This window comes from Drosophila virilis, chromosome X (assembly GCF_030788295.1).
Source record: "Drosophila virilis strain 15010-1051.87 chromosome X, Dvir_AGI_RSII-ME, whole genome shotgun sequence".
In the NCBI taxonomy this organism is placed as follows: domain Eukaryota; kingdom Metazoa; phylum Arthropoda; class Insecta; order Diptera; family Drosophilidae; genus Drosophila; species Drosophila virilis.
Window position 1 is genome coordinate 8305172 of NC_091543.1, and position 15490 is coordinate 8320661.

A 15490-nucleotide genomic window follows, 5' to 3' on the forward strand; every position below is an offset into this window, starting at 1 on the left:
GACACACAAGGGCCCAAATGAAGAGAAATAAAAACTCTACAGCTTAAATGTCATAGATTTTTGATAGTAATGCGAGGATGAGTTGAGGCTAGAAAGCTGAGTGGGGCGTGTCTGGGTCAGCGTATGGGTTCTAGAAAATTTAAGTTAGGCGCTGGACCGCATTTTGTTACGCTCTACTTATTGCGTTTTTTCCTATCGATCAATTCATAAATTGAAGACTATCGACAGTTAAGAAGTTATCGTACCAGCTGTTGACTTTTTGACTTTCATGTCAGTAGATTTCTTACACGCATTATCGATTTGTATATCCCTATCGATTTCATTTGGATAGTAACCACCAAATAATTTCAGTAAAAATTGTTAGTGACTATTTAATTCTTACCGATCTATCGATCTTCATCGATATCTCGATCCAGCTACGCTTTCTTGCATATCGTTAATAAGTATAAAAAATTGGATGTGAATTAAACACATTGATTAATTTGTCAACCATTAAATAACTATACAAAACGGGAGAACAATTTCTGGCTCAAGCGTTGCAATTTAGTTCAATCAGTCAATCAATTAATCTCAATCAATAATCAGTCAATCACCTTATCAAACAATCAATCAACTACTGCTATTCAGCTTAGAATAGCTTAAACATTGTGATTGCAAGGCAAATGCAATAATTTTTATTTTTAGTCAATTTGTCAGCCAAACAATCAATCAATCAGCCAAGTGATCAAATAATAAATTCAAGCTAAACAGTAGTTAAGTGGACTCAAAGAGTTAAATTTCAGATCCTAAGGCAATAATTTAAATCAATCAGACGACTGACCTATCAATCAATCAACCATTCGGCTAATCAATCAAGATTTTCTGGTGCTTTTCAGTTTAGTAGACTTAGCGAGCAGCAAACGATGTTAATCAATTAAACAGTCAGTCAATGAGCCAGTCAATCAATCAATCGAAGTTCAGTTGTACTTGAACAGTGCTTAACCGACATGACATTTGCCCCACTGTGCGGAGTCAAGCTTTAATTAACGCTTATGCAAAAATCCAGCAGCAATAGCATAGGGCACAGGGACTCAGGGCCTAATGTATGTCTAATGCTTTTGCAGCTTAGTCCCTTGAACAATATCCCCTTCTCGCTTGAGCCAACCACCGCGCCACTCAGCAACCTCTGGTGTGTGTGTGTGTGTGTGTGTGTGTGTTTGTTTTGTTTTGCCGCCCAAGGGTTTATTATTTTCACTTAATTTGTGCTTCATTTAATTTTTTTACTCCCTCGTTTGCATATTTTTTGTGTTGTTTTTATTTTTTTGTTGTTTGTTGCTGCCCATGTTGTTTGTTGTTGACTGGCCCCAACAACAACAACAACAACAGCGGCAGCAATTTTTGGGGTCGTCTACGAATTTGACGTGTCTCGACTGTCCCAGAAAGTCAAATGCCGCATCATCTCAGCTAGGCCCGCAAAAACGCAGCCTCCTTTTTTGCTTCTCATGCTGCTTTTTTTATTTTTGCCTTTCTGTTGTTGTTTTTTATTTTAATACAAATTTGTGGGCCCTCAAAACTGTGCTACAAAATGGAGCCAAAGTCCACTATTGTTGTTGCTGTTGATGTTGCTGTTGTTGTTTGTGTTCAAATTAACTTGGCCCACAAAATTGATGTAGAGAGCGTGAGCGGGCAGCAGCAGCTAAGCAGGATGACAGTGCAGGTAGCAAAAGGTATCGGTGCCCCATCCGGCGGATGGCCTCGTCGGGCGGGTCGAGCAGGAAACTTGGTTGGGGTAGTGGCTGTTGCGGGCCGCAAGGCATCGGGGCTACTGACTGTGGCTAAAGGTTGCCCCGTTGTCGTTTCCTGGCAAAAGGCAAAAGTCACAAGGACGCAAAGCGGCAAAGAAATGTTTCGCATGCTGCACAATGGCAAATAATTCATAACTTGGCTCAAAAGTTTGATTTAGCTGCAGTTAATACACTCTCTATATAGTATATGTGTCTGCTTATGTGTGTGTGTGTGTGTGTGTGTGCTAGAAACTGTTGGCCATACGTCGGCCTGCATAAATTTTACTGCCAGTTGGTGCCCCAGCCCCTGCCCCAGCCCCTGCCACTGCCACTGCCTTCCCGGCGTGCCCGTTGACAGTCGCAGCCACACATTTTGCCAGCAGATAAATTACGCTTGAAGCATCAGGCGTAGGGAAGCGGAAGAGCCAACAGCTCGGACAGAAGGATAGCTGCACAGCAGCTCGAGCGAGCAACGGTCGAGGGAGGGGGAGGGGGGGGGGGGGGCGCTGTGCTGCGGCAGAGCAACAGAGCAACAGTGCATAAAGCAGAGCATCCGAAGGTCTATAGACTACAGACTCGGCCACTCGCTGATGACTGTCAAGCGGAGCTCTGTATGCTTATTTTTCTTGAACTGTAAATGCAGTCAACACACACACACACTCACACACACACACTCGCACAACACACATGTGAATATCCTGCCAGGCGACATAAATAACATACTGATTTTGGGCCAGAGCACTTTGCAGAGCTGACAGCTATGTGAGCTGCTTCGCAAACATAGCTGGCAGATGTTTATTATCCGTATGGGTCGCAGTTTAAAGTTAAATTAATATGAATATGTATATATTTGGGTATATACATGTATATATATATGGAAAAAGACAAGTGTTTCTCATTACCACATACCCTTACCTTGGCGAACATCCTTGAAGACTAAAAAAGAGTGTCGCTTTTATCACTCTTCAATTGCCCTAAACCGATTTGCAGTGCGGGTCAAGCTAAAATGTCTACGTTACGTTAGTTTCGGAGTGGCTCGAAGTGCATTAGAGTTGTGCATAGTATTTGACAGTACTTTAAAGCGCGATTCGCCGTAGTTAGGAGTATTTCTGACACAAATTGATATTCAGCATCAGGTCGATTGTCTGAGCTCATGTTGGGATATCCAACGCGCTTGCTGCTTAGAAAATTGTACATTTTTGTCGCCTGGTCAGCTGCCAAAAGATGTCAGTCTCCGTTTAAATGCTTACTCTTTCGCTCTCTCTTTCTCTTTTACTCTCCTACTCACTCGCTCTCAGACGCTTTCTCTGTTTCTATCCATCTCTGGTTGTGGTGCAGGCAATAAATTTTTAACAAACATTTAACTTGCATTTTATTAGTCCCCAGTCAGCGGTGCAGAAGTGTTACATGCTGAGAAAAAGAGAGAGAGAGAGGGAGAGAGAGAGAAAGAGAGAGCGAGAGAGAAGATATAGCTTTCCATCTCCGTTGAGCTATCGTGCTGTCTTTTGTACGCAGTCATCATAATGACAACTTCTTTTCTTTACTTTTTTTGGGGGTCGCCTCAGCCAGCTGTGTTCCACTTTTGTCTTGGTTTTCTAACGTTTCATTTCAATGTGTTTCGCTGCTCTTGTGTGGGTCAATTGGAACTGGAACTGGAACCGGTTCAGTTGCTCAATGGCTGTCGTGTGAGTCAGTCTCTTGCCGTTTTCGCAAGTTATTCTTTTCTCCTTTTTTCTTTTAACTTCGATTTAACTTTAGTTGTTGGTTCGTTCTTTGGCAAATTTTTCTGAGTTTTAAAATGCGACATCTTTTCTACAATAAAATAAATTAAAACGAACACATTTCCAGTTAAACAAATGTGTGAGCAGCAACCAATCAAATTGTAAAGACAAATAACAAACTGAACAACAAAAAATACCAAGATATTACCGATAAATTATTTGAAAATAGTGCAAACAAATACCAGAATGGGCAACTAGAAAATAAATAAAAAGGAAAACAAAAAATCAGAAAACTAAAAGTAAAGGAAAAACCAACGACAACGGCAAAAGTCAATTTGCATAGCCAACAATAGGAAAAGCAAAATAACTGATAACTGATAACCGACAACCGATCGTAATCCTAATCGTAATTAGTTAATCGATAACTAATCGATAACAACACACACCAAACACAAACAAAAACAACAACAATAACAACAACAACAACAACAGCAAGCAGAGATGGACTCGCTGGAGCGTTTAATGCGCGCCGCGCCCCTCCCCCGCATGTTAACCAGCGGCGTTGTGGCCACGGCCGCCGCTGCCGCTGCCAGCGCCGCTGCTGGCGTCAAGGGCGTCGTCGGCATCGCTGGCCAGCAGCAGCAGCAGCAGCGCGCCCTGGTCCATGCCTCGCTGGCGGCGGCCACAGTCGGACGCAAGGGACGCCATCTGACCGGCACATTTTGCCTGACCGGCGATACCATGGAGGGCATTATACAGTGTTTGGTATTTCTCAAAGCATTCTCGGTAAGTGGAGGATACAGCGCACTTGCACAGAGAAAGACAGACTCAGAGAGAGAGAGAGAGAGAGAGAGAGAGAGAAAGAGGGATAGAGAGAACTTGGACCGGCGTCAAACTTAATCTGTATCTCATATTTCGTCCTGCACAAAATTCAATTTAGTTTTTGGTTTGCGCTTGACTAAGTTTTTTTTACTAACCCTCACAGCGCCCACATTCAAACACACACACACACACATACACACAGCATCCCCCACTTTAACGACCCATCAAAATGTGCAATAGGCTGTAAATAGGCAAATACATTTGACACACTTACACACACACACACACACATCTGCATGTAGCTGATTTTGGGATTTTGGCTTGTGAACTCACTTTGATATGAATTTTATAACTACATTTACAGAGGGAGGGCTAGACATAGAAAGAGGGAGAGAGAGAGAGAGAGAGAGCAGGAGCGAGAGAGAGTGGGAGTGAAAAGCCTCAGGCCAGGCTCAGTGCCAGTATCCTACCCTTGCCTCCATCCACTCGCCCCTCAATCGTATTATACTGACCATGTGCCATAAGCTGATATTCATATAATAAAATTTAACTTGTCTGCATATATCTTTATAATATTTCAATTTTTTCTTTTTCTCTAACACATTTTCTTCTCTTCGTATCTTTGCAGGTGAGTTGAGCGGCTTTTAACGCCCCGTCCCCTTCCCAAACCTTAACGCCACACGCCCTATAACCGCTCGGTTTTTGTGAGTACAATATTCAAGTTAATTAAAAGCAAATGCTTAGCTTGTCCACAATACACACACACACACACACGCACACACATAGATTGCGGGCGCACAATTTGAATTATAAATTTCCGCTTCGCAAGTATCTCAATACTCGTATGCTGGTGCTGTGTGTGTATGTGTGTGTGTATGTGTTTTCGAGTACCGCAGGGCAACTTGTAGACAAGGGTATTAAATAATCGGTATACCGAACATATCTTTAGTTTTTTGTTTTTATTGTATTTAAAGCATTTAATTTGGTACAGAAAAAAGCATATCTGCCTTGTTAACTTCATGGTAAATGCTCATTGCAAGCCTGCTGTTGCCCAGCATAATGTCTACCTACTCCGCGTTCAACAAAATATACATTTTTGAAAATAAAAAACAAAATAAATACCAGCTTTCCATTTACAAAAAAATATATTTGTTAAGCGGACTTTTCATTTAGATAGCGTTTTATATGCACTTAATTGAATTAATAGCGTTTAATGCCAGCAGTTGGAAAAGCATTTTCCACTCCGGTTTTTATTATATGTGATATCAATCTGATTCAGTTTATTCAGTTGTTTTGATACTGAACGCTGTCGGCTGAGCAGGGCGGGCTGTGACACTGGAGTCTGTTTAATCGTCGTGCCTATAACTCAATTTCCTTGGCAACGAGTTGCTTTTGCTGGATGGTTGGCGAAATTTGATTGATTTATCTGGCCTCTGGTTTTTTTTACTTTTTCCATGTGACTTCTTAATTAAGTTTGACTTCGTTTCGTTTCTACCGACTGTTTTAATATTTATTTGCATTCGCTTTTCTGTCTGTTGACAACATCATTTCCTCATGCCTCTGGCACTTGTTCCTTGGGCTTAATTGCGAGCATTTCACTTATGTACGCGCTCTCTCTCTCTTGCGCACATTCTCATTCTTTCTCTCTTCCTCTCTCTCACTCTGTCATGTTACTCGCTGCCTTTTACCGGCAGTTTTAATATATATTTGCAACCGTTTCTCTATCCCTTGTAATTTGCCTTGCCTTTAGTTGCGAGCCCTTCGCTCTGTCTCGTCCTTGGCACTCGTTACTCGCACTCGCTACTTGCTGATTCGTTTTAACTGTTATTTTCGCCTCCATTTTATTTGGCTGGCCTGACATGTTAGTTTCTCGCGCACTCTCTACATTGGCAATTCGCAAATTGTTTTATGACCTTTGAGAAATTTAAGTGCGTCATAATCAGCTTTTACTCGACACTTGTTATTTTTTTTGGAAGCTTTTCGTGCATCCTCTTTCTCTCGCTCGTTCTGCTTTCTCGTCACTCGTTGCTTTGATTTGCACAAACGTTCTTTTGAAATACCTTAAAGCATTTGCAGAGTCCGAATGAATCCTAGTTTAAAATCTTGCTGGTTGCTCTTTTTTTGATACTCGTTATTTGTCACTCGTTACGTGCTAATCGTTAATCGCTGCTTGTTGCTCGTTTCTCGCTTTTTTTTCTTCCTAAACTGTACTTAACACTCAATTGTTTCCACTATGCATTACTGTCCCAAGCGGCTGCTGTCAGGTTTTAACATTTTCATTTTGTGCATTTTACGGCTTACACACACGCGCTCACATACACACACCTACCCACACATATGTGTATATATACATGTATATTAAGCGCTGGGAGCAATTGCAGCGCCATTAAAACTGACACATTGCAATTTCATTTCACTGGGACTATCAAATAATTCCGCCAAGACTCAAAAAATGTACATACACGCACATGTACACACACACACAAATACACACACACACGAAAGCACACACACACATACGCAGGGACACATGCTTGCTGAAGGGAGACATTCATATAAATAAAAACCACAGTGAGGACTTTTTACGCATCGTTAATTTTTCCCCGTAGACGCAACTTGACGCCCAACGACAATTCTCTGCTTTTCCCTATCTCTCTCTCTCTTTCTCTCTCCCTCTCTCTATCACACAGTTTGTCACTCTTTCACTCAATCAGCCATTGGCGCTGTCTGCCGTTATAATGATGTCTGCCTGTTAGGCCTTTACATTTTACTTTGACATCAACACCAGCAGCGAAAGCAACCACCGCAGCGGCTGTCGTCGTGATTTACTTACTGCCGCACCACCCAATCACCCAACCACCCAACCACCCACCCGCCGACTGTATTGCGCTCTCTCTGTGTGTAAATTTAAATGTTGCACAAATATGAAAAGCAATTTACATAATATCCTGCCAAGTGTAAAATGATTGTCAATGCTGCCTGCCCTTCGGGTGCCCACCTCAAGCAGTATCTCAGACGCATCTCAGTCGCCGCTCAACCACAGAGCCACTGTCACCCACATTGGGCCAACGAGCTGGGCATTTATTGTGGCTCAGGCGTCTGTGAAATCGATTAGAGTTAGCAGCGCGGATCGTAGATACCTTGGCCATATTTCTTTTGAATTATAAACAATTAGCAGTTGATAATCGTAGCAAAAATGCATCGATTTTCGTGCTGCTGTCGAAAGTTGTTGCTACTTGGTCTTGGCATCGATCGATGTTTATTAAGAAATTCCAATTTCGATTATTATCGAAAGCTAATAATTTAATGGTCTATCGATAACATTTAAAATAATATCGTTATAAAATTATGAAATATGCCCAGGCACAGTCAAGAGCGTCTTCAATTTTTTGCTTGCCATAGAAAATATTTTCCTATCATTCTCTCTTATTGTCTGCGATAAATTTGGTTTAGTGAGATATTTGCAACTAACATTTCAACTAAGTAGATTGTCGTGTGTCTTGTGGTCCCTTCCTCCCCCCCCCCCCCCCCCTCTCTCTCTCTCTCTTTCTCTTCCGCCCGCTTTTAATTTATCTCCGCCCTTGATTCAGCTTCTTCTTCGTTTGGTGCACCACGCCCCTAGCCCCTCGTTCGGTATGGGGTAGTGTGGTGGGGCAGGGGGCTGTGCATCCGTCAACATTTTGGAATTGATGATGCCGACACGCATTATGAGGTTCAATATCCTGGATAATGACGACAAATTGCGCAATATTTGCACCAAGTCGCAAACACTAGATAGCAGAATGAGCGAGCAAAGAGAATACGCTTGTCGGGCGGGGTCGCAGTGAGGCGAGGCCGGGGCTCAATGGAAGGTGCATAGGGCATTTTGCTGTTGACTGCTGTTGAGTGCCTGCTGCCGTGTCCTTGTAGCTGCCATCGTCTACGTTTGCAGCTACGGTCAAGCATGATTGATGAACGCTAATTAATGTGGCTACCCAGGCGTCGGTTCCTACCCCCAAACTCCAACCACTCATACAGTGCCCACTTTGGTAACCGTCTAAGCAACATGGGCGTATTCTCTTCGATTTATGCAGAAAATTGTGTAATTAATTTGCAGCTCAAGTGTCTCCAATACATAATTATGACGCTAGAGAACCAGCGACTCCGACCATTCCCCAGCCAGCAACCTTTACCTTCCCCGGGCACGGCACGCACTTCGTTCCTTGACAACAATAGCAGCACTGATTCTAATAGGAGTCATTGAAGTAATTGCTAGAATATCCTGTTGCTATTGAAATAGATTAAGTGGGGTATACAAAACTTTGATGAGTTGGCTCTGGACCCAATTAGAGTAGCTTTAACATGCTTTGATGGACCAATGTCTCAGTCCAAGCCAAAAATAAATTCTTTTCAAATATTTTGTTTGATCGATAAGGCTCCGCTTGTGCCGAGAAACATCTCAACCACTTTTCGTCAATTTTTCACTGCTCTATGTGAAATTTTTGTTAAGCAGAAAACTACTTTTAGATAACTTGGGTTGTGTGTGCTGATCGCCCGGTCAGCCAGTCAATTTTTGCGAACATTCAGTTCATCTGTCAATCAGTTAGTCAATCAATCAGTCTGTCAGTCAATCTGTGGCACAGTTAGTCTGTCATTTTATCTGTTTGTTGGTTTATTAGCAAATCTGTTAAGTAATCAGTCGGTGAGTCAAGATATAAATCATTCAGTCAGCTGGTGAATCTATCCGTTAGTTTATACAGCAATTAGTCAGTCATAAGCTAACCAATAATTCCATTGGTCAATCAATCGATCGGTCAGTGAGTCGAACAGTCATTCACTCAGTCATCCAGCCACTTAGACAGTCATTTTGTCAAGCAATCAATCAAACCAGCAGCATCAGTCAATCAATTAGTTAATACATTCATATGTGAAATGTGGACAACACTTGGGGAGTGGTATGCTGTATTGGCGAGCAGATGTAGCTCTTTCAATATTTTCCTTTTCCTTTTTAGACAAATGCACAAAACTGGTCACACTGTGCCGCTTATGCCGCACGTTTGCCTACAAGTAGATGGTCTAGTCGGGGTTCTGGTAGGGCTAAGGGCAGCCGCATCTCGTCACAACAAACATGCGCAAACACGCAGCTGCACTTGAGATGCAAGCACGTCTCAAAGTAACTGAGTAGCTAGGTGTGTGTGTATATGTGTGTGCCGCAGGCGTGTGGCACAATGTGAACAATGACTTGGCCAACAGTCAGCGTCAGCGTCAGTGTCTGGGGTTCAGCTGCTGTACAACTTTTCACATTTGAGAACTGAAAGAGTTTATAAAACCCACAATGAAAAAATAACTACAAACACGCCGAAAATGTAATACCCTTACGGACAAATTAAATGCCTATGCAGATATGGGTACAATTCTATAAGTACATTGACATTGTACTTCGATAATTGAAAGAGTTCGACTAAAATTACCTTAGAATCAAAAACGTTCTTCATGCAAAACTATGTAAGGCTCGATTCGGCCAACAGATATATTTATATTTTTATGCGCTGGCAAAGTAATAAACTGCAAAACTAACAGGCAAACTAACAGAAATACTCAGACAGTGTAAGGAACATAGAAAAATAGGAATTGAAGTTCAGAAATACAAGAAACAACGAATGCTGAATACCCTTGCAGACATTTAGCTTATGGCTTAGCTGACATGTGAAATGTTTTGTGTTTTGATACTAATATTTATAAATAATTCATAATTAATTTTCTAACATATTTTGGAAGTTTTGGCTCACATATGAAAGATATATTAAGAGTAGGAATTGCAAAGTCTGGTCAAGAGAATGGAAGAAACAAAAAGTTATTCATGCAGGAACTTAATTTACGACCGATTCACCCTAAGAGCTACATGCTAGTGATTTCGACTTGTTTTCAGACAAAGTTGGGTCTGTTCACTCTTTGTCATATATATAAAGCTTCGATTTAAGTTACACATTGCCTGAAACAATGAAACTGGCCGCTGCGTTGAGAGGGCATTGCAACAAAGATGCCGCTGCAGTTGCGCAGGCATTCACAAATACATTTACAAATGCAATTGCATTTGCGGTTGAAGCTACTCTCGGCCTCTCATGGCTGCTAAGGAGTCGCCTTCTGTTTAGTTGTTGTTTAAAGATTGGCTTATTGCACGGCCACGGGACAGTTGGGCGCACACATTCTTCTTGCACACTGGCTATCTGTGTGTGTGTGTGTGTGTGTGTGTGTAATGTGGCTGTCACTTTGCGGCCAGCTGAGCTTTCGGTTTCAATTATGGCCCACAGAGATGTAAAACATAAAATAATGTAAAAAAAAAATTGCTGCCTGCATTTGCATTAATTTTAAATTTGCAAAGCCGCAGGCGTGACTGTACTTTTAACAGGCATCCATCTCTCCCTCTCTCTCGCTCTCTCTTACACTCTTCCACTCCTCTTCCATGCACTCTCCCTCACTCTCTGCACATAGCTGGTTGCATTTCCCTTCCAGTGGCTTATTACCTGCCACGTTGACTAGCAAATGCAAACGCAAACTCAGTTAATTAGAATTTCAGCTTGAAACAGTTGGAAGCAACGCGTCGGCCAAGTTTGAAATATTTTCTCTGTGCATAAATGCATAATCCATTGTGAGATTTAGCATAAAAATAGTGAGAGCTTTCACGACCAAGCTAATTAATTTATTGTGTTTCTTGCTCTTTCAACTCCCTGACATTCCACTTAATCAATTTTTGTTTGATTCAGCGCTCTTATCTTGCATTTCATTCGCCATTTTATTCCATTATTTATCCGTTTCATAATTATTTTCATTGATTAAATGTTTTTCAATTTAATAATATATTTCATTTGAACTATTGAAAGTTATCTACAGTTTATTCTCAGCATATTGGAAGATTGTCTGCAAATGAATGCAGCATATTTTCTTGTACTCTCGCAACCAGTTCTATTCCATTTCATTCCATTCATATGTGCATATACCCACACATTCATTTAGTTTGATGTAATTAGAGTTCATTCTTTCTGAAGCTATTCGTTTGCTTTCCATCAATGGCAATTTTACTCCATTTTGCATATAGATTGCTTTTTAATATTTGCCTATACGTTTTTATTGTGTTTCAATGCATTCCAAAACTTTTCGTCTAACATTGAGAGCATGCTTATCTTTAACGCTCTATTGCACAACATATTTTGTTTTACTTAAAGCTCAATGCGATTTGCTTAAAGCTGCATATCTATTTTCTATTCGTTCCACTTGCCACCCAAATATCGATCTTTAAATAGGTGTTAATCTCATAAGCGTGCCGCTACCTTCATAATTTGGCACTAGAAATTCATTGCCTGTTCGAGAGTGAAGATACGAAGAGAGAAATAGAGCGAGTAAGAGAGGAAGAGGGGAAGTGTGATAGAGGTGTGATAGAGTATGGTAAAACATTTGTTCGCTGTTGCTTGTTGTTGCTCACATAATTTTGTATGCCGCACACGGACAGCCAGGATCCTGACAATTTCGCTAGTTTACAGCGCACAGGTCGTGGTATCTAGTTAGGCTACCATAGACTCTGTCATATGTGTGTATGTGTATTTAGATGTGTGTCGCGTTTCAGCTTGCAGCATCATCTATCTAAATGGATATCGCGCTTTCAAAGGCATCAACAATAACAACAACAACAACGACAACGTTATTTGGAGCACATGCTCAGCGCGACTCACGTTTGGCGTCTGTCTGCCTATCTGTCTGCATGTCCTTCTGTTTTGCTCCTATCTGTCCGTCTCCCTGTCTGCCTGTTTGTTGTATTGTTGCACGTACATGTCGTAGACTTTTTTTTCTGCTTTTGCTAAAACTTCACTAAAAAATGAGCCTGGCATGGCGTTGAGCATTTAAACTAGCTACAAAACACCAGCCATGAATCGCAACACCCTAACACAACCAACCCCCAGCCGCCAAGCCCGAACCCAACCTAGTCAACCCAGACCCTACAGCAAATGCCCTGCCCGCAGTCAAGGTAGAAAAGCGGCGCTGCGCTACGTGTAATGCATGCACAAGTGCCTAAATATGTGTGTATGCGTGTGTGTGTGTGTCTGTGTGTGTGGCGGCCAAGACAAAATGCGGCTAATGTTCTTTCTTCAACTTAGATTTACAATACAACGTAAAAAGTTGTTGCGATTCGCTGTTGTTGTCAGGGCAAGGCTTGTGGCTGTGTGGGTGTGCGAGTGTGTGCGTGTGTGTCTACGCTCTATGCTTTTAGGCTCTACGCGCGCGTGTGTGTGTGTGCGTATGTGTATTTTATGGCGCCAGTAGTTGAGCATCGCGCCATAAAAACAGGAAGAAAAAATTTGCCCGCGCTTAAAAGTATGCTATATTTTTTCGCTCATTCAGCTGCCAGCGCATATTACGTATACGCCCCCGCATGCAGGCACTAGCTGCCGAGTGGTTGAGTGCACTTGCATAGTTTGTGTCGACCATTTGGCAACAACAACTAACGCCTTATAATTGCCCAACAACAGCCACGCGCACCCGCACCCCTAACCCCTACTCTGTTACCGCCCCTTGCCATCCGCCAACTGCCACACGCACATCGATAATTGTTAGCCATTTGTATTTAGGGCTTTTCGCTGGAAAACTCAATTGAATTTTTGGTTTACAGTTTTGCGCAAGTTTCTTAAATGCTTGAAAAGTTTTTGGTCAGCAAACTTGTTTGGCCTAAAGGCATCTAGTTAAATTTGATACAATTTTTATAAATCTTTATTGCTTTTTCTTTGCGCTTATCTTGCCCCCCTCTCTCTGTCTCTCTCTCTCTCTCTCTTGCTGTTCTTACATTTAGTTTGCTTGAATTCCAAGTTTAAGTCTTTTTTATTTATGTTCTTTGTTTTTATTTATGATTGCATGTTAGCTTACAGTGAATACCGCTATGGACGCTCTATAGGCATCCATGTTAACTTCATCCTTGTTCCGTCATGTGCTCGTTTTTATCTTCTAACTATCCTCCATGTTCAGCACTGACTAAGCCTTCAATAGCTATCTGTTTAGTTGTTTCAACTCTCTATTATTTGTATTCTCTTCTGGCTTTGTGTTTTGTCTTCCAGTTATCCTCCCTGTTCACTTGCCTCGCCTTATGTCCTCCATGCATATTTTGGCTGAAATATCTAATTCTGCGATTTGTACAAACGTTTCTCCACTTGTCAGTTTTTGCCCCTTTTAAATGTTAATTTTTGCTTTCTGGCTTGGCGAATGCCTAGCTCTTTAACCTTTATAGTTTAGCCCACCTTCATGTTAACTGGATACTTATTTGCGAATACTCTAACCAGTTCTCTTTATATTAATGATCTACTCTGTGTACATGTTGCTTAGGTTCTCAAAACTGACAATTGGGCAACAACAACAAAAACTGCAACAAAAAATTCAACCAACAACTTTTTCAGAATCTGAACTACACTTTCAAAGTTGTTTTATGCACTTTGTTTTTTGAGCTTTGCTTTAATTTATATATATACATTTATTTCTTTATTTTTTGTGGGCAAATGACATTTATGTTGTTGTTTTTGCCATTGTTGCTTTAGCTGTTGTTGTTGTTGTTGGCGCTGTTGCTGCTGTGGCTATTGTTGTTGCTAAACAAAACTGAATAAAACAACAGCGACTGAACAAGTCAACAAAAGCCAAAGCAATTTGGCAAACTATGCGAAGCCAAGCAAAAGACAAGGACAGAAAAAGGCAGCACTCGTTTGAGGAACAAGCGAGAGGTTTAACTTGTGGGTGGCTGGGCGGTTGGGCGGTTGGGAGGTTGTGTAGTTGCGTGGTTGGCTCCTGTGGTGGGTGGCCAAATTGAATGGACGATAGAGTGCTAAAGAGAACTGGCTGCCCGGCGAGTTAGTAAGAAAGTTATGCCAATTCATTAATTAGCCAGCCATTGGGCATACGCACACAGTCACACACACACACACATACACGCAGAAACGCACACACCCACAGCAGCTGCGACAACAAAGTGTGTAACTTGATATCGTCCGTCTTCTTACTTCATAAAAGGCGCTCTTCAAGCTCTCGTACTGTCTGTTTGTTGTTGTTGTTGTTGTTATTATTAGTGTGTACGTGTGTGTGTGTATTTTGACAGCCATATTCCATATTCATGCCGCGTGTACCCCCCAAAACAGTCCACCCCTCGCAACAGGCTCTCACGCAACCGGCTGCCTTTGGCCTGTCGCTTCAAGTTTCGCTCATTTATTTGATTAGTGTGCGCGTGTGTGTACGTGCATATGTGTGCGTGTGTGTGTGTGTGTGTGTGTGTGAGTTTTGTTGAGTAAAGTTTCAGCAGCAAATATGGCAAACAATTTCACAAAGTGGCTAAAGCTAAAAGTTTTGTCAATCTGCAATTGCCATAGTATTAGCTAATCGTTGACTTGAACGCAGCTGCTGTCGCCGAACCGCCCCCAGCGCATGCAGCCCCCTCGAGAAGCATTCTTATTGAATTTTTTTTTTTCTTTTTGCTTGCTGCACGTTCTGCACACCTAATTAGCTAACCAGTCAAGACACACACACACACGCACACATGTGTATATTTAATTTATATTATATTTTCGCAAGCAGGTCTTATATTTGCGTCAGTTTTTTAGCTCCAGCTAAACCGTAAATTCCAATGCTCACTTTAAGCAGAAACTCTTTCTCTCTCTCTCGCGCGCTCTCTCTCTCTCTCTCTCTCTCTCTCTCTCTCTCTTTCTCTCTCTCTCTCTCTTTGTAAAGAGCATAATTGAGATATTCACACATAAATTAACATATATATACTTAGCATAGTCAAGTGCTGAAAAATGTATAAAGATCGGACTTCAAGAACCGAGCGCAATTGCCACACTGTGAGAGTAAAAGCGGCAGGCGTGGTTGTATTTTTTAAAATATACACATATAAGTATATGTAAAATAGTCTTATATGTATAAACATAATTAAAAGAAGCTTGGCTCTAAGTTCTGAGCAACTCCTAGCCGAGCACTTCCGAAAAGAGCACTCTTGTTAATTGATGCGCTGCCTTGCTTGGCATTATATAAAGCGTCTATAAAAAGTGTATTCAGCATTCAATATGCCCAAATAGCCGGTTCTATCTAAGCTGTGGCTGGTGTAGCACGATTGCGGCATGATTTTACCTTGCTCTCAACTTAATTCTCAATCGCATTTCAACTGTGAAAATACGTTTGCCTTTC

The 15490-nt window shown here is 41.6% G+C and overlaps 1 protein-coding gene across 18 annotated transcripts in view; it reads left to right on the forward strand.

The window, feature by feature from the left end:
• Nucleotides 1–15490, forward strand: part of rg (A kinase anchor protein rugose) — a 265599-nt gene that overhangs the window by 152532 nt on the left and 97577 nt on the right. For 10 of the 18 annotated variants that reach the window (XM_070206633.1, XM_070206634.1, XM_070206637.1 and 7 more), the window contains exon 2: nucleotides 3612–4270. The exons of the other annotated variants lie outside the window; for them this stretch is intronic. In XM_070206633.1, coding sequence (XP_070062734.1) covers nucleotides 3986–4270 — 285 coding nt within the window. In that variant the 5' untranslated portion in view covers nucleotides 3612–3985. The remainder of the gene's footprint in view (nucleotides 1–3611; nucleotides 4271–15490) is intronic. 18 annotated transcript variants of the gene reach the window in all.